This window comes from Globicephala melas, chromosome 16, assembly GCF_963455315.2.
Source record: "Globicephala melas chromosome 16, mGloMel1.2, whole genome shotgun sequence".
Taxonomy (NCBI): domain Eukaryota; kingdom Metazoa; phylum Chordata; class Mammalia; order Artiodactyla; family Delphinidae; genus Globicephala; species Globicephala melas.
Window position 1 is genome coordinate 15,510,777 of NC_083329.1, and position 24,503 is coordinate 15,535,279.

At 45.5% G+C, this 24,503-nt stretch overlaps 1 protein-coding gene across 8 annotated transcripts in view; it reads left to right on the top strand.

The window, feature by feature from the left end:
* ABLIM1 (actin binding LIM protein 1) overlaps positions 1–24,503 on the top strand; it is a 319,098-nt gene that overhangs the window by 207,380 nt on the left and 87,215 nt on the right. For all 8 annotated transcript variants that reach the window (XM_060286292.2, XM_060286291.1, XM_060286294.2 and 5 more), the window contains 2 exons: positions 10,118–10,244; positions 11,780–11,873. In XM_060286292.2, the coding sequence (XP_060142275.1) occupies positions 10,118–10,244; positions 11,780–11,873 (221 nt within the window). The remainder of the gene's footprint in view (positions 1–10,117; positions 10,245–11,779; positions 11,874–24,503) is intronic.

Here is a 24,503-nt window from a genome sequence, read left to right on the forward strand (position 1 = left end):
GGAATGGGTCCAACTAAGGGGCAAAAAGGGAAAATGGGTACAAAAAAATGTTTCAGTGGTTGGCAAGTTAATGGTATTTTGTTCTTTGCTGTTTTCATTTCACTAGATACGTCTTTTATGTAATAAGACCCGCACCTTCTGACAACTTATCAGTAAAACTAGAATTTTAATGATTGGAAGCGTGGTTATTCCCCAGTTTAATTTTTCAGCAGCAGTAAAGACTTAGCTGTTCAAAGGACTGCTGTGTATGTCTATAGTTGTATATTCCTATAGACTGTCCTCAGAGGGATACTGAGAAATTACTCTTAGTGCTTATCTCCAGAAGAAAGGAAGCAGTAGCAGGGAGATAGGGAAGGAAAGGAATTATTTTTACTACATGAAAAAAAAAGTTTAACTATGTGTATGTATTACCTATTTAAAACCAAAGCACATCAAAAATAAAAATAATGTTAAATTTAAAAAAAGGGACTTCCCTGGTGGTGCAGTGGTTAAGAATCCACCTGCCAATGCAGGGGACATGGGCTCGAGTCCTGGTCCGGGAGGATCCCACATGCTGTGGAGCAGCTAAGCCCGTACGCCACAACTACTGAGCCTGCGCTCTACAGCCTGTGAGCCACAGCTACTGAGCCCGTGTGCCACAACTACGGAAGCCCACACGCCTAGAGCCCGTGCTCTGCAACAAGAGAAGCCACCACAATGAGATGCCCACGTAGCGCAACGAAGAGTAGCCCCTGCTCGCTGCAACTAGAGAAAGCCCATGCGTAGCAACGAAGACCCAGTGCAGCCAAAAATAAATAATATAAATAAAAATAAATTTATAAAAAATATAAGTAAATAAATAAAAGGCCCATTCCAGACTGAAGTCTCACTGCAGTTTGCCCTTGCTGTGACCTTCAGTTGTGTATGTATTAAGTGACTGGTCACATGAGGAAAGTACTGAAACTGACATTCTACCCTTTCTTTTCTTCTTTCTATCTTTGGAATAGAGTCAATGAGCTGATATTGGCTAATGAGTACTGGATCTGAGAAACTGACGTAAAACTCAAGTATGATTTCCTCTTTGGTAAGAGCCCAGTTTGCTGGGTGACCATAGCCAGTTAAAGATTTATCATGAAATTCCTCACCAGGTTAAAGTTTACAACTTAATTAAGGAAATCAGTATAAGGGCAAACCTTCTTGGTACAGATTTTTCTGACTGAAATTCACATAACATAAAATTAACCATTTTAAAGTGAATGTTTAAGTACAGTCACAACATTGTCCAACCACCACTTCTATTTCCAAAACATTTTCATCACCCCCAAAGAAAACTCTGTACCCATTAAACAGTTACTCCCAGTTCACCCCTTCTCCCTGCCCCTAGGAACTACCAATCTGCTTTCTGTTTCTGTGTATTCACCTATTTTGGACATTGCACATAAATGACATCATACAAGTGTGGCCTTTTGTTTCTGGCTTCTTCCACTTAGCATAATGTTTTCAAGCTCATCCATGTCATAGCATGTGTCAGAATTCCTTCCATTCAACTCCTGCTTAATAGATTCATAACCAATTAATGGAGAGGAAAGGCAAGCAATCTGGCTCCTTTTAATAAAATTTCCTGTTCAGATCCTGATCATGAATATGAGTAAAAACACACCCAATGCTAATTAAAAGAGGGGGCTTCTTGACCTTGAGAATTCGTAATACTCCTATCGGAATTCTGTGAGCACTGGCTCAGGGGTTAGAATTGGAAGTTTCAGATGTGTAAATGGTCTGTATTTATAAAAATTATGACCAAAGCTATAAGTATATATGATATACACTTTAAAAGAAGGACAGATGGGATTGACTGCCAAATATTAGATAATAGAGGGCTCAGAAGATGACTGTTCCTGGTCCTGCCTACAGCTTTCCTGATGAGGCTGATAATCTGCTGCTGCAATGGCCCATGAAAACTTGTTTGTTGTGCAGTATTGTTTTCCCAAGACAACAAGAACCTTCACCTAAAATAGCAGGTCAGAGGCTGCTCTGGCTTGTGATGTTTCCATCATGGCCGTCAAGATAGCAAAGGGAGCAGCTAACCTAGGCAAGGACATGGTGATTGTGCAAAGTCTGGTTCAAGATTACATATTCAGGCAGCCCATAACCTTTTAAAATAATTCTGCATCATTTTTAGTGAATTTAGATATAAATTATTGAGAGCCATAAGATGGCAAATACACTGCACCTATTTGAATATAAATAAATATAAATGTTCCAATTCCCCTCAGCCCCAGCTAGTATTTGTCTCGTGACCCCATGTATTGCTTTCTGGCAAATGGCAGCGTAGAATTTCAGAAGTTAAAAAGTACTTAAAAAACTAATTCTTGAAAAGTGCTTAGCCTAACACATTTGCATTTTGCCCTCTATCTGTCTTTTCTTTTGGTGACCTCATACCCATGGAATTTGCCATGACATGCTAGAAAAGAAAATTGCAGACTCATGTCAGTAACTCGACACGGATTGTGGCCAGTCAGTAGTTGTCAACTCAGATGTCTGGTTGGAACTTGACAACACTGAGCAGCACAGCTGAAGATCAGACATTCAACGGTGTACACTTGGTAGATGGACGCTCTTATCGCTACTAAATGATGTGGCCTTTTTAGTCAAGGAAGGGTTTTCAAATACCCAAACCCCAAACCCCTTATACCTTAATGATGTTAAAACTGTAAGCCAAGTCTTATTAAAAAAAAAAAAAATAGGGCTTCCCTGGTGGTGCAGTGGTTGAGAGTCTGCCTGCCGATGCAGGGGACATGGGTTTGTGCCCCGGTCCGGGAAGATCCCACGTGCCGCGGAGTGGCTGGGCCCGTGAGCCATGGCCGCTGAGCCTGCGCGTCCAGAGCCTGTGCTCCGCAACGGGAGAGGCCATAGCAGTGAGAGGCCCACAAAAAAAAAAAAGAAAAAAATAGCATAGGGAATGTCTGGATTTTTTTAAATTGATGGGTTACAGATTCAAGGGCCTACAAAAAAGGGCCAGGCTGGTAACATAGGTGCATATGCTCAGTTCAAGCGTGAAAACAGGTGGCAGTGGACATTTAGACCCTAGGGAGGGATGCGAACCTTAGCAAACTGAAAACATCTGTCCTGTCTAGGGTGGGCAGCCACTACGTGCCTCCCACAGTTATTCACACAGAGGAATCCACGTGCCAGAGGCTGATCAGATGTGTTGAAAGCTTGTGTCAAAGGCGGCTTGTTGACCTCACAGAATCTGACCCATGTTCAGGTCACACTTCTCTCGTCTCCACTTTCTCTCCTTTTGGGTAGAACAGCTGTTCTCCGGTATTCTGCATTCACCATTTTATTACACAAGGTCAGGGAAATCCACATCCTGTGGGAGACGTTGAATGACAAGATATGATGTCATTAAATTCAGGATTCAAGTTAGCCAAACCCTGGAGCTTAAATTGGGGGGTTTTGTTTGTTTGTTTTCCTTAAAGCTCCTTGTATTGACACCTGGCCAGGGATAAAGTGCCTCTAGTTAACAGTCTATTAAAAGGACGCCACTTGAATATTTTATAAGGTCTCCAAAATCTTATTCTACTTTCTATTAATAACAACCTATGTCTGTTTTCAGTATTTGTTGCTTTGTTTGCCTGGTGTGTCTTCTTTCTGCTGAAATAGATGTGTCTGGGACAGATCTTGTAGGCTTTTTTAAAATTTTTTCTTTCCTTCTGCCACATCTCCTAGGCTAGAATGAGGAAAACTCAAAGTTGATGACTAATGATGTGCAGTTTTTGACATGGAGTGGTGTCTCAGACACATTGTTCCTTTCTAAGAATGTGTACATTCAACATGCAAAAGGTATATATAACATGCATCCATAATAGATTTAAATTAACAACAACAAAACACCCGGCTCGCTACTGTTCGTTCCCAGAAGGCGGTGAGGTGTCTTATGGAGAAAATATGTGTGCGGCAAAAGCTTCCTTCAGGTATGAGTTATAGTGCTGTTGGTTATGAGTTCAGTGTGAAAGACTCAACAGTATATAGTAAGTGAAGTGTCTTGAAACAGAAACAAACAAACAAAAACCCTGTATCTGAAATGATTTCGTGTCTATTTTTCATCCACATGTATAGCCATGAACTTACGTGCTAATCTCGGTTGATGACAACTAGAGTTTCTTTTTTTATTCTCTCTTTTTTTTTTTTTTTTTTTTTTTGCGGTACGCGGGCCTCTCACTGTTGTGGCCTCTCCCGTTGTGGAGCACAGGCTCCAGACGCGCAGGCTCAGCGGCCATGGCTCACGGGCCCAGCCGCTCCACGGCACATGGGATCTTCCTGGACCGGGGCATGAACCCGCGTCCCATGCATCGGCAGGCGGACCCCCAACCACTGCACCAACAGGGAAGCCCTAGGGAGAATTTTTAATAGAACCCATTTTGAGTTCCTTGACAAAAGTGTGCAATTTCTGGCTAACCTGTTTCAACAAACCCCCTCCATCCTCCCCAGCCTCAGGTCTGCTCCTCATAAGCTCTTACTAATGCCTGGCAGGCAGCTTTCTCAGGTGGGTTCATTCAAGATGCTTGGGCGTGGGTACCAGCCACAGGACACAAGTGCATCCCCGGTGAGCCAAATGGTGGCCATGCACACCTCTCCTACTTCTGCCTTCTCCTTAGCCTGCCATCAAGAGGAGGGGCTCCAGCCGGCTTCCTGCCTTCCACATCTTCCAGACTTAGCAGGCTCCAGACTTTTTGTTCATGAACGCTACCAAGCTCCAGGACAGTCCAGTCAATTTGTCCCAAGAACCCTTAACATCAAGCTTCTCATGGATCCACAGGAGCACCAGGGCCTGAGCATCCCCACTCAGTAAACATGTAGGTGGGGAGTGGGGGGCTGGTCCCCCCGCTCTCCCAGGGTCCTCTAATCCCTCTCACAGCAGAGGGGAGGGAACACCCCATTCCTGCTGTGTGGACAGCTCCCTTCCCACTCTCCTCTATGCCTCTGTGAATTTCTGATTTCAGAGGTAGGGAGGCAGTAAGCGTTGAGAGTCATCAGGTAGATTCTACTATCTTTTGGTAAATCCGGCAAGGGTATTCCTAGCAACCTTCTCTGGAAGACGGAAAATTTATCATCATTGTTTTCAGCTCTAAGATGATACATAACCCAAAATTTCAGGACACTAGGAAAAGTCCCATTCCATATTCTAGAAGCTTTGGTCGCAGATGGGTGGCTACTGTGAATGGCAGCTTCCACCTCCACTGATGGTTCTAGGCATGACAGAAGCCTGAGAAGGCAGGGGTGATTGGGAATTCAGTTACCACGAAGTTCCCTCTTCTGTAGCTCCGTTCCGCAGCCTTCTGTTCCAGAAAATCATCTTCACAGAGTAAGACATCTTTTTGGCTCTTACCCTTACCAAATGGGAAATTCTAGGAAGGCAGAAATCGTTCTTAAAAGGAACATAGGGGGCTTCCCTGGTGGCGCAGTGGTTGGGAGTCTGCCTGCCAATGCAGGGGACGCGGGTTCGTGCCCCAGTCCGGGAAGATCCCACATGTCGCGGAGCGGCTGGGCCCGTGAGCCATGGCCGCTGAGCCTGCGCGTCCGGAGCCTGTGCTCCGCAACGGGAGAGGCCACAACAGCTAGAGGCCCGCGTACCGCAAAAAAAAAAAAAAAAAAGAACATAGGTATCCAGGCTCCAGGCTGACAGGACCTTAAAGGCAGCCCAAGTGATGACATCTTTCTTAGCATCATGAGAACACAGGTTTCCTTTCAGAGAGCCATTTGTCACCTTCTTCAACTTAAGTACTTTAGAAGCCCAGGTGTCCATGGCCCTATGCCAAAAAAGAAAACAAAAAGAGAGAGGTTAAAGGAGACAGACAGGATCCCTATTCTCAAGGATATTCATTAACTTTGAACAAAATGATATAAACATGGAACCAGGTGTGTACATGGATATTAGTTTAACTTGGACATAAGTAGCCAAATCCCTGCTTTTCTCTTGGCTCCTGGTGCCAAGAATGAAAGGCTTGGGGGCAGAGTGTTTAAGGCTGTTGTAGTTTGCTTTTGTTTTCACATTTGGTCGTTGTGTATCCCCGAAAGAAGACCAGCGAGTTGCTAGAGGGTTTGATTTCCTTGGTGCTGCTCCATATTCACCTATTTCTGACTTTGGCAGTAATTCCAGTGCCAATCACCAGCTTTCTATATTTACCAGCAGCTGCTTCAGTGATGTGGAAACAATTTTCTCAACAGCTGAAAAACATGAAGATAGAGACGAGGACATTTTGTTCTTTATAAAAGAGCTTAGTTGGAATGAGCATAGGAGACACAAACCATCAGCACAAATCTTTTTATCTCAGCATCTTTTCTACTTTCCCCAGCATGACATCAGGCTTAAGGAGAGTATAAAGTTTTGTCCAGAGAGAAACAAATGGGTAACCTCTGTGGAATACACTGGAATACTTTGAATCAGCTGGGCCAGTATCCTACTTTCCAGGAGGCCATCTTTGCAGATTTGCTTGATTTATGTCTTAAGGTTTGGGATGAAGGAGCCTCATCCCCAGCCTCTACTTCCAGCCCAGTTTCACCAGCTGGCTGGCTCTAGGTGGTCACACTCAGTGAATGCTTCTTCATGAAACATAACCAAGATCAGTTGTAGAATGTGTGCCGTCCGTGGAACAGTACAGGGCATGGAGGATCTGAGAGGTTCAGGACACCCCCTGTGAGGTCAGAGGCTTCCAGACTGCAAGGCACTTTGACTCCATGACTGTGAGGGATAATAAAGATTGTGAAAAACAACTACTGAAGAGTATATGCCATGTCTATAAAACGCTCACACAATGCCTGGTTCACCAAAGCCCTCAGTGCCGAATGATCAGAGAGGTCATTATTGCACTCAAATTGTCTCAGCTGCTGTCAGAGCTCTGAGGTATCTGGGCATGAATGTGCTTATAAAAACAGCAAGACAGAATCAAGAAACCTGGTTTCTAGTCCCATCGGCCCCTACCAAGGAAAGGGGAGCGCCCTTTCCTTGGCGCTCCCCATGTGGAGCACCCAACAGATACCAAGCATTCTAAGTGTTATACGAAGCACTTCACGACACAGAGTTTCTCTTCTTCCTCGCAGCAACCTGAGAAGTGGGTCAGCATTTCCCAGATGAAGAAATGAGGGGTCAGAGAGAATAACTTTTCCGAGTTAGTGCCCAAGTCTTCCTAATCCTAAAGCCAGCCCTCTCGCTGTCCCCGCACCTTTGATCTCCCTCAACCCCAGTGCAGGGGAGATACCAAACAGCTCCACTGACCTTCTTGAGCCTGACTGTCTTCAGTTGTAGAATTGAAAACCCATCTCTAAGGTTTATTTTCTGCTTTAAAAATTCTATCAACCAGCATCTTCCGTATTATTTTAAATCCTTATTGCCACCTAGTGGGCATAATCTAATCAGAAGAATGAAGAAAATATTCAGTTCGCTTGGATTAAAACCTGCCAATTCATCTTAAATCCATACTGTGCTCCTGACCTTTAAAAATTGTATTTATGAGCAAATATCATGGCCTTCCATTTTTATCTTTATAGTAAACTACCAGATGAGTGGTCCCCTTTGAAAGACTTTTGGTGAATTGCTGGGAATCGTATAAACCCCAGCTCTTAAAAAACTATGTAACGCTTTGTGACCGTATAATACACTCTCAGCTTATAATGGGCTATACTTAAAGAAATTCTCATCTGCAATATTCATAACTTGTATTGCAGATATACTTTTAACTTTATAAATATTTTGCTCAGCAATTTTTTACATTCTCCTGATAAAAAAATATCAGCTTATGGGGCTTCCCTGGTGGCGCAGTGGTTGAGAGTCCGCCTGCCGATGCAGGGGACCCGGGTTCGTGCCCCGGTCCGGGAAGATCCCACGTGCCGCGGAGCGGCTGGGCCCATGAGCCATGACCACTGAGCCTGCGCGTCCGGAGCCTGTGCTCCGCAACGGGAGAGGCCACAACAGTGAGAGGCCCGCGTACCGCAAAAAAAAAAAAAAAAGTTTCTGTTATGCATAGTGTTTTACAGCTTCCTTTTTTTTTAACTCCATCTACTTTGGACATCTCTCCATGTCAGCACACAAATCTACCTCCTTCGTTTCAACGGTATGTACTATTCCATATTGACCATACCGTAATCAATGTAACCAGTTTCTCATTAATGTCCACATAGGCTATTTTCAGTTTTATTGTTACAAAAATGCGGTAGAGGATGAATATATATTCTTCAGGGGATAGACATACACTCACAGGCACATTCTTTTGCAAGTTTATTTGTAGAATAAAATCTTAGACATGAAATTGCTGCATATAAAGGTTATGTAAATACCCACTGACCAGAGGTCACCAGAAGCACACCTGTAGTCAATAAAAAAAAAAGTCAAGTGTACTTAACGAACCACAGCAAGGGAGAAAAGGAGAAAAATTGTGAGTTATGTCTGGATGACATTTAGAGGAACTTTTTATAGGATTTGGGCTTGTGCTGGGTACTGTTAGGGAAGTTTTTCTAGGAGAGAGAATTCAAGTTAGGCTAGAAATGTCATTCTTAGTACAGGAGCAGCAGTCACAGATGTGGTCACAAAAGGGGCGTGTGTAATCATTTTGTGTACCGAGAGGCCTTGTCTGCACATTTCTTTATTCCGTGAGTGTTTTTTATGATCAGTTGGGGACATCATGAGCAATGTGCCAACAGTGCTTTCTTTCACTTTCTCAGGTACGTTGATTTTACAGAAATTGCTTTACAGAAAGGTTGTACCAATTCACAGGCAGACCTCGGAGATACTGCCTATGCGGCGGGATCAGTTCTAGACCACCACAATAAAGCAAATACAGCAATAAAATGAGTCACATGAATTTTTTTTGGTTCCCCAGTGCATATGGAAGTTATATTTACATCATTCTGTAGTCTGTTAAGTGTGCAAAACATGATGTGTAAAAAAGCAATGTACATACCTGAATTAGAAAGTACCTTATTGCTGAAAAATGCTAACCATCATCTGAGCCTTCAGCGAGACTTAGCAGGAATATCAAAGATCATTGATCACAGATCACCATAACAAACACAATAATAATGAAAAAATTTGGGAAATTGGGAGAATTACGAAAATGACACAGAGACACAAAGTGAGCAAATGTTTTTGAAAAGATGGCGCCAGTAGACTTGATTGAGGTAAGGTTGCCACAAACCTTCAATTTGCATTATATTTGAAGCACAATAAAGTGAAACACGATAAAATGGGGTACGCCTGTACATTCTTCTGGGTTCTCTTAAATATTCCATTTCCCTAACGACTATGTTTTTAATAATCAGAATAAGGGCAATTGTAACAATAGCAAATGTTTATAGAGCTCTAAGTCCTTTATTTCATTGATTCCTCATCAGAGAACTTGAGACAGGCACTAGTAGCATCCTGGCTTTCATATGAGGAAACCAAGACTTAGAAAAGGCGAGAACCAACCTGGGTCACGTGACTAGCCAACATGAGCTGGGGTTCAGAACCAGGTCGTCTCATTGCAGGGTCCACACTCGCTACCATGGAGAAACACTTTCTCCTCTATCTGCTTCACAGGAGCCTGTCAGGGAGAATTGAAGGCTAAGGAATTAGAAGCCATTGAATTGATGATCACAAATGTTTGAGAGTCTGGTTTAGGCTGATAAGGAAGTAGAGTCCTGTTTACAAAAATGAGACTTAACGGGCAGCCTTCCAAGAGTCCCATACCTAGTGTTAGAGAGGCATCCAGCATGGTATGCTCAGCTACTCACACGTGCCCTCAATTAATAAAGGCCGATGAGAGCTTTCTTAAAATCACAGCCAAGACACTATAATTAAATATTCTCTGGGCCAGCTGGAGCTCAGAGGGTAGTTACATCACCCCCAAGGAAATAAACTGATGAAGGACATCCATGCCCTTGGACCCACGGAGGTTTATGACGTTCCCATCCTGTGTGAGGATGGGGCCTGCGAGTCCGCCGGGGCAGGTTTCATGCAGGGAGAGAACGCGGAATGAAATTGTGCTTGAGTAAATATTTATTGAGTGTGTGATGGGTACACACTGGGGTTCAGAGCAGGCCTGCGTGCTTGGATTTAGCAAAACAAACGTGGAGTAACCACTGGTGGCTGCTTTTTTTCCAGATTGTGCTGGCTGTGGACGAGATATCAAGAACGGGCAGGCGCTCCTGGCCCTGGAAAAGCAGTGGCACTTGGGTTGCTTTAAATGCAAGTCCTGCGGCAAAGTCCTCACCGGGGAGTACATCAGCAAGTAAGACTGGGGCCTGGGGCGTGGATCATTTCAGCGGGGATGGGGCCGTGTTGGGCCCCTCTGTAGGCCCTGCTCTCCGGGACTCCACCCCATCCCATCAGACATAATGAAAGACATTCACATCCCAAAATCAATATGAACTTTTTGCCATAAAACTTTTGAAGAGAATTTTATTCTTCTGTTGTTGCCTACTATAAGTTTAATGAAATATTCATCATTGCCTAATGTAACAATTAATGAAGCTGACATAAGGATAGGCTGTATGTTGTAACCAATTAAGCATTTAGTAATTTCGCTAATTTTTTTTCCTATTTGGAACTAGTAAACCTTTACCCTCCTTCCAGGTCTCAGACATATTTGTAGACACCCCCCCCCCAAAAAAAACACTCAGGGTCTAGGCACAGAGCCCATTAGGACCACCAGGGAATAGGTTCATTAGAGTCAGATGCTGGTATAGATAATAGAGCAGGTGAAGTTTTTGTTTTCGTTTAATGTAACCTGCAAAAACTAGTTACAGTGGTTACCTTTCAAATTAAGGAGGAGGGACTTCCTCGGTGGTCCAGTGGTTACGACTCCACACTTCTACTGCAGTGGGCGCGGGGTTTGATCCCTGGTCAGGGAATTAAGATTCCACATGCCGTGCAACCAGGCCAAAAAAAAAAAAAAATTAAGGAGGGAAGAATGAGCATGGAGCGGGGGGAGGGTCCACTGTCAGTGAGGGAAAATTTTCCCCCATCCACTTTAAAAAATGGTCTCCAACCAGCACCTATTCAGAACAATTTTAATGAATTTAACTCCTGAATATAATGAAACAAACAAAAGAAGTAGCTTAGGCCCCACCCCCTAGAAATCCAATTCTGCAGGTCTGGGGTGAAGCAAACACCAGTATTAGAAAGGGAGAAACTGCACAGGTGATTCTGATGCACAGCCCAAGTAAGAAGAGAGAAATGCTCGGCCTTTGACACTGACGGCTGTGCGGCGCTAGGTAACTGGGCTGTCTGAAGTGGCACGTTTTAACTCTTCCACGTGATGGCACATAGAACATGGTATTCTTCACTGTGTCCCGAGGGAAATGAAGGAGGTTGCAGGAGGCTGAGTGAGAGGCCCTGGACCCCTAGGGCCCCTGAGGGCTAAGGGGATGGCGTCTCCATGCTGTTGGGACGCATATGAGTCAGTGAGCTGATGGGGGTTGAGGAAGAGGGACCCTGGGACCACAGCTGAAGCCCATCTGGCCTGGTGCTGCGAGAGAGAGCGACTCCAGGTTTTCGCTAGTTAGGTCTGAGGCAGTCCAGGAATCAGCAGCCGTAACCATTTGGCTGTTACTTCCACGCGGCTTGGAGAACCTCAGCGTTCTCTCTGGATCGTTTGGTTTTGTGGGCTTTGACCCTGTCTGACCAGGTTTCCAGACATGTGAGTGCTGGGTGGGAGAGAAACAGCTTCTGCTACCGTTCTGTGCAGGAGGGCGGAGAGAAATGGGGTCTGGGTGTCTTTCCTGCCCTCGGCCTTCTCGGGAGCTGACGCTCTCTGTCCTGCAGGGATGGCGCTCCGTATTGCGAAAAGGACTACCAGGGTCTCTTCGGGGTGAAATGTGAAGCCTGCCACCAGTTTATCACTGGCAAGGTCCTGGAGGTAAGTGACAGATGGGCTTCCCTCGAAGCTACCGTCATCTTCCGCGAGGCCCTGGAAAATACGAGGGCCTCTTTTTCCATTTTTTTCCATCTTTTTCTCACATGTGGAGGAAAGAGTAGTTGTAGATGACGAGTCGCTTAGAGAACTACTGTGTGGTACTGTCTTCTCAGGCAGTGCCTACTGAGTGCTCGTGTGGAAATTGGAAGGATGGGGAATTTGAGGGAGCAAAAGAATGAAAAAGAGTCTGTTAGGAATTATGTAGTAGGAAAGGTTATATTAAACTGTTCTTTTGTTTAGAAGTTAGAAAAGAGGAAATGAAGAGCGTGCTAGAGCCGTGTGTGTGGGTGGTACACCTGTGCGTATGTGTGCCCGCATGTCCGTGTGTGCGTGTACACGTGTGCGCTCTTGTGTGTATACGTGGGAGTGTACAGACTCACGGAGCAGAGGCTCCAAATTGAAGCTAAGAGAAGAAAGAGTCATTAGAGGTGAGGGCGTAGACTTCCCCACCCTTAGAAAACCACATCCTGTGTGACCCAGAACGCCCTGTGGTCCAGGCTGAGCCGAAGCCTGTCAAGTTCAGGTGTGACTGCCTCGCACCAGGGAGCTTGGTTCCTGCTTTCTCAGCAGCGGCCCCACCAGCTTCTGCCTCTGGGCTGAGCCGAGCTCCTCCTGGGCCGGGGCCACCTGTGGACATGAGGTCAGAGGTCAGAGAGTCACTTCCTGGCTTCTCATAGGCCTGTGGGGTGTTAACACACTCCCATGGAAAAAGCAGAGATTGCCTCACACCCATCCCGCGTCTCAGGGCGGAGAATGTGCACTGAGCACTGAGTCAGGATGCCTGGTGGAGTCCTTGGAAGGTAGCTGAACAACTTGTCACATGGCTTCAGCAGACACCAGGGCACTGAATCCACTTCACCTCATTCAAACTTCCCAACAGGCTATGTTTCAGGGACCCAGGACTGAATCGGAGATTCCCCCAAGGTGTCACTGGTCAGCTTCTGTGGGATTTCACCAAGTTCAGGGTAGCCTTCCTAATCCCACAGCAAGCTCTGCAATGCCTTCCTGTCCGTGAAGTGCAGAGGGGGGCTGACGTTGGCTCTGTGCTGAGATCTAGTCCAGCTAATTGGATTTGGGAGATAAGGAAGTGCGTGTTGTCTGTGCAGTTGCCTCTGACTCAGGGGAAGGGTGTTTCAGGAAGAAGGAACAGTGGTTGCCTCTGACTCAGGGGAAGGGTGTTTCAGGAAGAAGGAACAGCAATGGCAGAGGCTCAGAGGCAAGCACAAGCACAGCATACCGAAGAAACAAAGTCATTTGGGCAGGAGCACAGCTGAGAGAGATGATGCTGGAGGAATGGGAGGGGCCCGAGCATGAGGACCTCGAAAGTCACATTCAGGAGTTTGGCTTTATCCTAAGAGTGGTGCGAAGCGTTGAAGTGATTGTGGCTAGAGTGTCATGTGGCTGGATCAGACTGTTGTGTGAAGAATAGGTGGGTGTCCTCAAATGCATGCGTGTGCCCCCATGTTCACGGCAGCTCTGCTCCCACCAGGCAGAAGGGAAAACAGCCCACGAGTCCATGAATGGATGGATAAACACAATGTAGTATATATAGACAATGGGATATCATTCAGCCTTTAAAAGGAAGGAGTTCTGACACAGGCTACAACGTGCATGAACCTTGAAAACATTATGCCAAGTGGTAGAAGCCGGTCATGAACGACCACACACACTGTATGCTTCCATTTAGATGAAATATCCAGAGGAGATCGATCCATAGGGAGAGGAAGCAGATTGGTGGTTGCCCGGAGTTGGGGGTAGGGACAGGGGACAGGGAGTGTCTGCTTATTGGTACCCCCTTGGGGCGATGAAAATGTTTTGGAACTAGATAGAGATGGTGGTTGCACAACCTTGTGAACGTCCTAAACGTCACGGAATTGTTCCCTTTAAAATGATTAATTTTATGTTATGTGAACTTCACCTCAATTTTAAAAAGAAACGGTGGAGGGCTTCCCTGGTGGCGCAGTGGTTGGGAGTCTGCCTGCCGATGCAGGGGACACCGTTTCGTGGCCCGGTCCGGGAAGATCCCACATGCCGCGGAGCGGCTGTGCCCGTGAGCCATGGCCGCTGAGCCTGTGCGTCGGGAGCCTGTGCTCCGCAACGGGAGAGGCCACAGCAGTGAGAGGCCTGCGTACTGCAAAAAAAAAAAAAAAAAAAGAAATGGTGGAGACAGGGAGGCCAGTTTGGAGAGCTTTGGACACCAAACAGTGGTGGCACTAGCTGGAGTGACACCTGAGAAGTAGATGCCCACCACCACACACACACAGCTGGGGGGCAAGGAGGAGTTTTCATGGCCTTTCCAATAAGGCTTTTATTGGCAGCCCAAGGATACTTCAAGGCTGGGTTTGGGGCCCAGGGTGATGCACATCCCTAGGAAAGCTATTGGAGAAGATGCGTGTGATCCATCCAGGGGGTGGCTTAAAGTCCAGCCGTCTCATCCCAAGACACAAAGTACAGTAGTCCTCGCCTGTCCTCTGAATGTGCCCCTCGTCCCTCCACAGAGCGAGGAGCCCTGAGTGGGGCCTTACAGCATTTCCTTGGCTTCCCAAGTTTGATCTGCTGCACAGGTCTGAAATAAACCCATAGAGTTGGGAACAATTAGGAAATTTCATCTTAAAACAAGATGGAATGTAGACTTACTGTGACGAACCATGTGTAAAAATACCGAATCACTATATTGTACTAAAACTAATAGAATATTGTATGTCGATTCTAATTCAATAATAAACAAATAACTAAAACACCAGAACTTATTTCCAAGATGTTTAGCTATAGCAAGAGAGGCGGGAAGACAGTGAACGCAGCCCCCAGCTTGAGCACCACATTTGTAGACAGCGTGGATGGAAGCAGCTGTCTCCTCAGGCCACATGTGGGACTGTGATCCCCCAAAAGAGTTGGGGAGGCAGAAGGGCTGGTGAGGGTGTTGATTATCTTCAGATTTAGTTCAACAGCTGTAGGAAGGAATCTCTACAGTAGAACTAGACGCAAGAGCATGCTGTTTTGAGGACACATCTGCTTACTCTGGTTTCTCCCTGGAGACCCGAGTATTCCAGCGTTTGCAGGGGCTGCAAGGGCCCCTCACCCCATTGACTTCAGGCCTCCATGAGGGCCATGGATGAGGACGAAGCCTGGGACGCTTTCCACACAGACCCGCCGAGGTGGGGCTTCTGGGAGCAGGTTGCAGTGGGGTTCCGGGCAGATTCAAGACCCACCCAGTGGGTGTGCCCTCCCCCTCAGATGGGTGTGTGATCTAGAAAAATGTCCTGTACGGTGAGCAGCTGACATGTGACAGCTCGTGAGTCAACCTGGCTGGGTTCCCAGCACAAAACTCTGCCCTCCTCCCTCTGCCTTTTATTCTCTGACCCACTGTAGGTAAAGCATGATGATTCTGGATTTGTTGTAAATACTGTAATCCTTGCTTTTGGGGGTTTGGTTTTTTTTTTCTGTTTTTAAAATTATGGTAAAATCCACATAACATAAAATGTACCATCTTAACCATTTTTAAGTGTATAGTTCAGAGTATTACATAGATTCCTAACATTGTGCAACCGTCACCACCATCCATCTCCATAACGCTTTATGACTTTGAAATCTGTTCTTATTAAACAGTGACTCCCCGTTCCCCTCTCCCCACAGTCCTTGGCGGTGGCCACTCTACTTTCTGTCTCTATGAATTTGACTACTCTGAGTATCTCATATAGGTGGAATCATACAGTATTTGTGTTTTCCACCGATGGGCTTATTTCACTTAGTATAATGTCCTCGAGGTTCATCCGTGTTGCAGCATGTGACAGTATTTCCTTCCTTTTTCAGGCTGAATAATATTCCATTGTATGGATGTACCACAGTTTGCCTATCCATTCTGTGATCTTTGATTTTTTGTGGTTATGTTTCTGATTGATTTTATCCATAGAGATTATAAATGTATTATTAGTTCCCTGTGTCTTCTGTAACAGTGGTGGCTTAAAACCGCAGAAACTTATTGTCTCACAGTTCTGGAGGCCAGAAGTCCCAAACTGAGGTGCTGGCAGGGGCTGTGCTCCCTCCAAAGGCTAGGGGAGGATCCTTCCCTGCCTCTCCCAGCTCCTAGTGGCTGTGGCTACATAACCCTCATCCCTGTCTCCATCTCCACAGAGCCTTCCCCTCTGTGTCCTCTCCTCTCTGTGTCAAACCTCCCTCTGCCTTTCTTTTAGAAGGTCACTTGTCGTTGGATTTGAGGTCCCCCTGGATCATTCAGGATGATTCCCTCCTCTCAAGATCCTTAGCTTAATTACATCTGTAAAGACCCTTTTTCCAAACATTCACAGGTTCCAGAGATTTGATGTGGATATATCTTTGGGGGGGCCACCAGTCCAGTAAACCTGGGAAATTATGCAAGTGTCATCCTGGTGAAGGCCGGAGCTCTGGTGTGGTTTTAATTGAACTCTTGCTGAGCATCGGAGGTGTCCTAAGGCCACTTCTCTGGGTGTGGTTTTACCTGAGATACCACCAGACACTGGAGGGAGCTTTGAGAAGGAGAAGGGTCCCAGACAATGGTCAAGAAGCTCCAGGCTCAGCTACGTCACTGATTCCTGAGTAATTTTGAACAGATCATTTAGCCTCTTTGAGACTATCTTCATTTCACAGGTAAAAAGGAGTGGCATGTAACCTCTGAAACTCTACCCTGTTCTAAACTTCTCTCTCCGTTATTCCTTAATATCATAAACTCTACCCATTACATTGGCTTGAGGGAGTGGGGAGGAGAGCTTCATGTGTTTTAGTGAAAAGGGCTCCAGGGGATGGGAAATCGGGGATTTACTCTTGGATCTGGAACTCACAGCTTGTGACCTTGGGCAACTCACTCAATTTCTTTGAGCCTCAGTTTTTTCTTTAAATACAAGCATTAAAAATATATATGTAAATCCAAGACTTGGACCACTTGACTCCTAAAGTTACTTTGGTTCTAAGGATCTGAGTTCTGTAATTCTCATGTCTTAGACCTAAGGGGTCAGAGCCAGCAGTTCTTTTTTTTCTGGAGAGATTTTCTGGAAACTGGCCTATAACACTCAGCATATGGCCTACACTCAGATTGTAGTTTTATTTGTCATTAGCTTGCTTTCAGTTTTTTGGGGGTTTTTTTGCGGTACGCGGGCCTCTCACTGCTGTGGCCTCTCCCGTTGCGGAGCACAGGCTCCGGAAGCGCAGGCCCAGCAGCCATGGCTCACGGGCCCAGCCGCTCCACGGCATGTGGGATCTTCCCAGACCAGGGCACGAACCCGTGTCCCCTGCATTGGCAGGCAGACTCTCAACCACTGCGCCGTCAGGGAAGCCCCAGTTTTGTTTTTGAGAGATCTTGCTATAAGTGGCACATATTTTAGAGCTTATGCTAATTAACCTAGAAATTCAGGAGCATTCTGAAGATGTTTACAACCTCCCTCCTAACTAAGAAGTCCAGAAGCAGATTCGTGTGAGATACTGGAGTTTGCCAGTAGCCTTCTATCTCCATCTCCACCTCTAAACTCTTCTCGGAAGCAGCCTTCCTGCTCCTGGTACTTACTTCCCTTCCCTCCCCCTACCCTGCTCCCTTCTGCTTTAGCAGCTTAGTGGTAACAGGACATGACGTGAGACTTCAGACTTAGGTCACAGATGTCAGTACATGCTGGGGACATCCCTTTGGTATGAATTTCCTTCCGTCTTTGGTGGATGGTCCCAGGAGATCTCTGACTCCAACAAACTTCCTTTCCTGGGTTCAGGTTGTTACCTTCCAACTTTCCCAAGAAAGAGAGCAACAATAAAATAGCTGCAAAATGAATGCAGTACAGAAAAAAAAAAAAAAGCCAATGTCAAACTAGACACAGAAGTCTGGAGGGTAAAGGAAAAGGGCCCGTCCCATGTCGGCCCCCTTCCCTGTCCTGGTCTGTCCCATCTGCAGACCGAGGCTGGACTTGACTTCTCTTAGTCTGTTCTCTTGCACAACTCCCTTTCCCCAGGGAGCTCAGTGTTCACAGAGCACTCCCGGATTCCTTCAAGACCAGGGCTCTCTACCAAACGTAAAATAGAGAGCTAGTGGGAAGCAGCCGCATAGCACAGGGAGATCAGCTCGGTGCCTTGTGACCACCTAGAGGGGTGGGATAGGGAGGGTGGGAGGGAGGGAGACGCAAGAGGGAAGAGATGTGGGAACATATGTATATGTATAACTGATTCACTTTGTTATAAAGCAGAAACTAACACACCATTTGTAAAGTAATTATACTCCAATAAAGATGTAAAAAAAATAATAACATGAGTATAAAAGTTGAAGAAACAAGCAAACAAAAAAGACCAGGGCTCTTAGGGTTGGCTGGCTCTGCAGACAGTGCCGCCCTCAGCAGGCACCTGGCCGGCTGTGTGCCCAGCCTCCTGTGTGCTCTGGCCCCAGAGACAAAGGCCCGTGGTGTGTCTGCATTCCTCCCAGCGGAGGGCGGGGCTGCTAGTCTTTCCCTGGCCTTCCTCAGGTCGCCACACCCAGGAAATCAATCCTCCTGTCTTTCCAGAAGGGCTGGTAGCCCACGTCTTTCTGTGGTGGGGTGTTTACTGTGCCACTTGTGCTCTCCTGGGAAGAATGTATGACAGGGTCTGTTATAATTTGAATGCCTCGCGATGTAAGAGAGAGACCCTCAAATGTGGCCCAGGGCCAATCCTCCAGCCTCCTTAGTGCCATTCCATTCATTACCTATGGCAACACTGTCCTGTCTTTATCTATTAACTTGGAAGCCTTGGATGAAAAGACAGGACTTAGACTGGCTTTAGACCCCTCCTGCTCTACCCCTGCAGTGTAGGAAATGGAATCACAACATGAGTCAGCAAATCCTTTCCCTTGATTCTCCGAGGGATTAAAACCGATGGCTTTGTTTTGTTTTACCTTGTTTTGTTTTTACTTTTTGATTACAACTCCTTTTCCATAAAGCCCAAGGACAAATGTTTATGATGTTCCTGTGAAACTAATTCATGTTATAAATTAGAGGCCCTTGTCCCCTTCCTTCCTTTTGCTGTAGGTATTTTAAGCGTGTTCTGCTGTAACAGCCACAAGCAATGAGTAGATCTTGTTCTGGGCTAAACTGTTACCTAGTGAGAGGGAACATAGGCTGTCCCAGGGCACTTGCATGGCAGATAATCTTTCTGTCACCATTGAAGATGTAATTTGCAAAGACAGACTGAATGGTGAAGTCCCCCCTTTCTTGTTCTGTGTATGTCATATAAATGCAAGCAAGACTAATAAGCTGTGTTCGTGCAGAAAAATAATTTCATTCTTCTCATTCTCACTGCACTCCCAGGAATTCATGCCTCCTTCCACTTAATTGTGGACCCAAATATATTTGAGGATGAGGGAAAGGAGAAGAATCAAGTAATATTTGAAGTCTTGGTTGAGATGGTCTCTGCCCCAGTGGACAGTGAACCACCACAATAGCCTGCTTTTGTATGATATATTTAACATTTACAAAGGATCTCATAAATATTTGATCCTCACAACAGGCCTGTAAAGTGATGAAAGCAGTTACTACTGACCTCCACCTACAGATGAGCACCAGAGACCTGGGGGCTGATTGGGAACAGAACCCAATTAGAAGCCAGGTCTCTCAGTCCTCAGAAGATAGGAACACACACGTACACACATGCTGCTTCGTGATCTATCTGGCAATAATCATTGCAGAAAACAAGTAATTGATTTGCCTCCCAAAATAACTTACAGAAGGACCAAAATTTACCATTCCTGGTGAAATGGGGAAAGTACCTCCTTAGTGGCCCTGTTATATCTATTTTCAGGACAGTAAACATTTGCTGCTTGTTTGGGTTCCTCTTTACCCATGTAAAATGTCTCCGAAGGTCAGGGACCCTGCTCCTAGAGTCTGTTGTATTTCCACACCGTCATGCCTCATTCTCCCTTGTCTCCTTTACTCAGCTGGAGGCTCTACAGGGGCACCTGGCATGGCCCGTGGAGAATACTGTGGATGGATGGTGCCGTCTCGAGTGAGGGAGCATGCTTTCTTCACCGAGCTCTGGTCTAGGACTCCCCAAAGCTCAGTGGAGAGTCAAGAAGAGCCTGGGAGGCAGTTCCAATATAGGGACACCGGTCACCTTTCCTCATTTAAAATACAGCTTAACGATAAACTGCAAAAATGGCCTCATCTTAAATATGAGTTAAGCAAGATGTGCGCTATCCATACAATGGAATATTATTCAGGAGTAAAAAGGAGTAAGTCCCTGATACCTGCTACAGCATGGATGAACCTTGAATATATTATGCTAAGTGAAAGAAGCTAGTCACAAAAGACCACCTATTATATGATTCCTACAATAGGCAAATCTGTAGAGACAGAAAGTCTATTGGTGGTTTCCAGTGTCTGTGGGGGTGAGGGAAATGACTGTTAATGGGTATGGAGTTTCTTTTGGGGGTGATGAAATGTTCTTGAATTAGATAGTGGTGATGGTTGCACAAGTCTGTGAATATACTAAAAACTACTGAATGGTACCCTTTTTTTAGAAGGGTGAATTTTATGGCATGTGGATTATATCTCAGTGGTGTTGGTTGCAACGTCTTATTTGCAAAGAATAACTTAGTGCTAATATTTGTCCCCTCCATCATGAATAGATCAGGAACTGGCCCAGTAGAGCATAAGAAGCACATTGACATGACAAAGGATTGGAGGAAAATCTATCTGATTCACCCAAAATTATCCACTTTGTCCTACATTAATGGTAAGAGGAAGTGTGTTGCCAGGGTAGCAGAAGACTGTTCACAGGCAGCAAAGATTCGATATTTATTTTTAAAAAGCACCCATTTCTGCCAGCACAGACGGAAGGGCTTTCTTCTCTGGAAATGACATTCTGAAAAGACTTTGTATTTTAAGTTAAAAAAGATGTTTTGTTTTTCAGTGTTATTCTACTTCAGAGAGCTTAGCTTCTTGCTGGTGCAATGTGGCAGTGGGGTGACAGCTGAACCAAGTGGGGTAATGTGACTCTTCCAGAGAAATTAGCAAGAAGTACTGAGCATGTGCTTATGACCCAGCACTGGGGGCCACAGAAGAAGGTGTGAGACTTAGGACTTCTTCTCAGGTAGATGAGGCGTGCATTTCTAAAAGTAATAGGGTGTCCGAGTCCAAAATTACACCCCCTGTAGTGTCCCAGGGACGCCCAGAGCTCATGAGTACCCGAAGTTGTTGCAGCATCTTCAGTCCGAGGGTGATTCTCAGTGATGGTATTGAACTTTGGGAGTAGCTAGGACCCAACAGCTGAGAGGCAGCCTGCGAAGACACGTGACCAACAAGTACAGAGAAGGGATGGGTCTCTGGTCTGGCCACTGTTCTGAGCACAGAAGTGATGACCCCTCAGAGTTGTCCTTTCTCCTCTCCTGGACCCAACACTATGTGAGCCTCAGAAGGCTCATGTGTCTGCATTCTCATGGACCTAAAGCGTCCATCCTTTCCCTTCCTCCTGTTCCCCACGTGCTCCCATCCCTGGCTCTGTTCATGTCTCCTTCACCACTATAACCCGAAAAGGGACGATTATACCCCTTATTCTAAGGGATCGATTCCAAGGTGCCTCACCTGCCCTGCAGAGGTGACCTTCACTGAAGTTCAAGGTAATTGTCATGACCATTTCTTGGTGGAGCAGTAAAAGAGTTCAATCTTTGACTGTATCTCAGTACACAAAAGATAACTGGGGCTGCACAGTTGTGTGAGGGCCAAGTGAGATGCACACACAATAAATGCCCTGGGGTTGAAAAGATTCTTGTCAATTCTTAGAAGTCAGCTTTGGATCTTGAGAAATGGGTAGGTACAGGCCGGTGAGAGTGAGAAATCTGTCTCCATTTGCCCTTGTGACTGACGTCTTAGGTCACTTTTTTCCAACTTTGTCTGTTTCTTTGGTTTTCATTTGACTGTTTGGTTTAATTGCGTGCTTATAATGTGCTGTTTTCCACTTTAAATCATTTTTGTAAGTAGGTTGTAAACTTTAAAAATTAAGAAAAATATATTTTCCATTGCTGACTAGCATAATTTTAATTTAATTATGAGGTTAATTGGCTCTTGTGGGTTCACCTGGATCCATTTCTCCATCTGAAAGGTCATGCATATTAGAAAACGCCCGCCACCCTCTTGGATCTGCCCATCTGGTGGATGGTGAGAGAGGCAAAGGCTCTCTACACCCAGATCCAGCCTTTCTCCTTAAATCTGGGCTGTACCTCCAGTGGGCATTAGGGCAGCCCTTTGGTCTCAAGAAATCTTCTCTAGCTTCTGGGTTCCTGACAGCTGAGACAAAAGGTGGTGTCCGAGCTACCTCGGCTGTAGTTTGGCCTTATGTTTTTGTCCACTTAGCCCCTTGTAGCAAGTGTTCAACTTGGCGGTAGACGTTGAAACGTGGCACCATCCGCAGGTCACCAGGACAACTTCTATTCTGGGCACAACTTTCTCTAGGTGAGGATGTGAAATTTTCCACGAGGCCCAGGAGATGATGACTGCTCCAGGGGAGATGGGCGCATTTGGTCCCCTTGGCCTCAGGCAGCGATGCTGCCCTGCTACCTATCCTACTAGGAACAGGCTTCCTCCTCTTTCGTTTTCCACCTGAACGTGCTTGCTTCCTGCACCTCATGGCTTCCCACCTTGTGAGGGATGTAATGCCAATTCCAGCAGATGGACCTGCCTAGAGTTTGCCAGGAGGAGTGACGGTCAGGGCTGGTACTCGTCCAGCCCAGAGAAAATGAACTGCTTCAGTAATCCCTTTCCCTAAAGGACACTTTGGAGTGGCCTTGCAAATGATAACTGTTTATAAACCATCTATTTTCATGGCCCTGCAGCAAACCTCAAAGCTGCAGGCAGGCATCTTGGAAACATAGACAGAATCAGGAATTTTGGAGCTTGAAGTGGCCTTAGGTAAGGTGGGAGAGGCAAGAGTGGTTACTAGAAAGAACTGACACAGCCAGACACACCAGGATTTGATTATAGTACCTACACTTAGAGCTGAGCAATGGGTAGCAACTGCTTAAACTCTAAGCCTCAGCAGCCTCATTTGTAAAATATGGATAATCTTTACCTTTTAAAGGCTTAAATCGGATTATAAATGAGTCATCTGGGACAGTGCCTGACATACGATGCTTCAAGAATGTTTTTTCCATTTTCTTCCTTTATAAATGAAGAAAAAGATTTTGTAAAAGCCCAGTACATTGAATGAGCTCATAACTTCCTATCTGAATGAAGGAGGCAGGCTCACCCCCACCGACTTACTCTCTGATGTAGTTAAATATGTGATTATTTCAGATGCACAAGTTAATAGTCATCAACACGTACAAAGCACGTTGATGCTTTCTTTTGAAATTTTCTTAAATCGCTTAACTTTAGACATCCACATGCGCCTAAATTCGATCTATCATTGTTCCAGCAAGTATTTTCTCTTACAATACTTTTTACAAGGCATCTAGCAGCTGCTAAATAAAGATTTGTTGACGAATGATTGTTTTTCCCATTATGAATTTTTGTCATGGCCTTCACATACTCTTTGGGCATAAATTCCTCACCACCCTACTTACTAATTACTGGTTCCTTTCCCTCACGTGGGAAATAAATGCCCACGTGTCTTTTTCCTGTCTGTTATCACATCCACCTGAGTGTGGTCTGTTAAGTATAAACTCCTGGAGGATTTGTGCTTTCTGTTTCATTGTTCTGTATAATGCCCAGCACATTTGCCCAGATGGGGCGTTTCTCAGTATCTAGGATGATGATGAAGAGGCCTCTTAGCTTCTACGGACTGTGAGAGCTCCAATATCAGCTCCTTGATATAGACTGAGTCCCTTTGGAACAGATGTTAACCACCTGCCCCTTTGATTAGTAATATCTTTATTTACATAGCTTACAGTTCACCCTGGTTAACTGTGTGATTTAAGGATCCTTAGTAAATTTACAGAGTTGTGCAACCATCATCCCAATCCAATTTTAGAACATTTCCATCACCTCAAACAGATCCCTAAGCCCATCCTTTGATTCTTTATTCTTCACTTTCTTTCCCATAATCACATGCACATGAATGTAGAGAAGGCAGGTCAACAGGAAAGGCATCTCGTTATTGCTCAGTAAGGGCTGCCCAACTAGAATGGTTTCTTGAAACTCTTGACTCTGTCTGGTGGTGATTTGGGGCTCTTTTCATTTGGAAATATGCTTGGCCAATTTAAAGATGAACCATCCTCTTTCTCTCCATCCTAGAAGATATAGAGGTAATACAGAAATAAAATCTGAAAGAGGAGCTGATAACTCCAAATATGGGAGAGTAGAAGAGGATGATTAAGTCTGGGGGGCAGTGATCCCAGATCTTATGCTCCTGTGCCTGGGAGCATGGTTGAATTTCCCTTTTTCCTTTGTAAGGAGGGACACTTTCACTCCTCTGCAAACAGTGGACTGCCTACTAATGTCCCAAACAAGAGGCAAAGTTCTAGGATCCCCTGGATATCTCATTTAAAGTATAGATTACCAGACCTCACCCAGAGATTCTAGGGGTCCAGGCTGGGGCCAGGAATCTGCATGTTAACATGCCACCCTGCTCTGGGTGATTCTGGTAGGGCCAGGGGGCTAC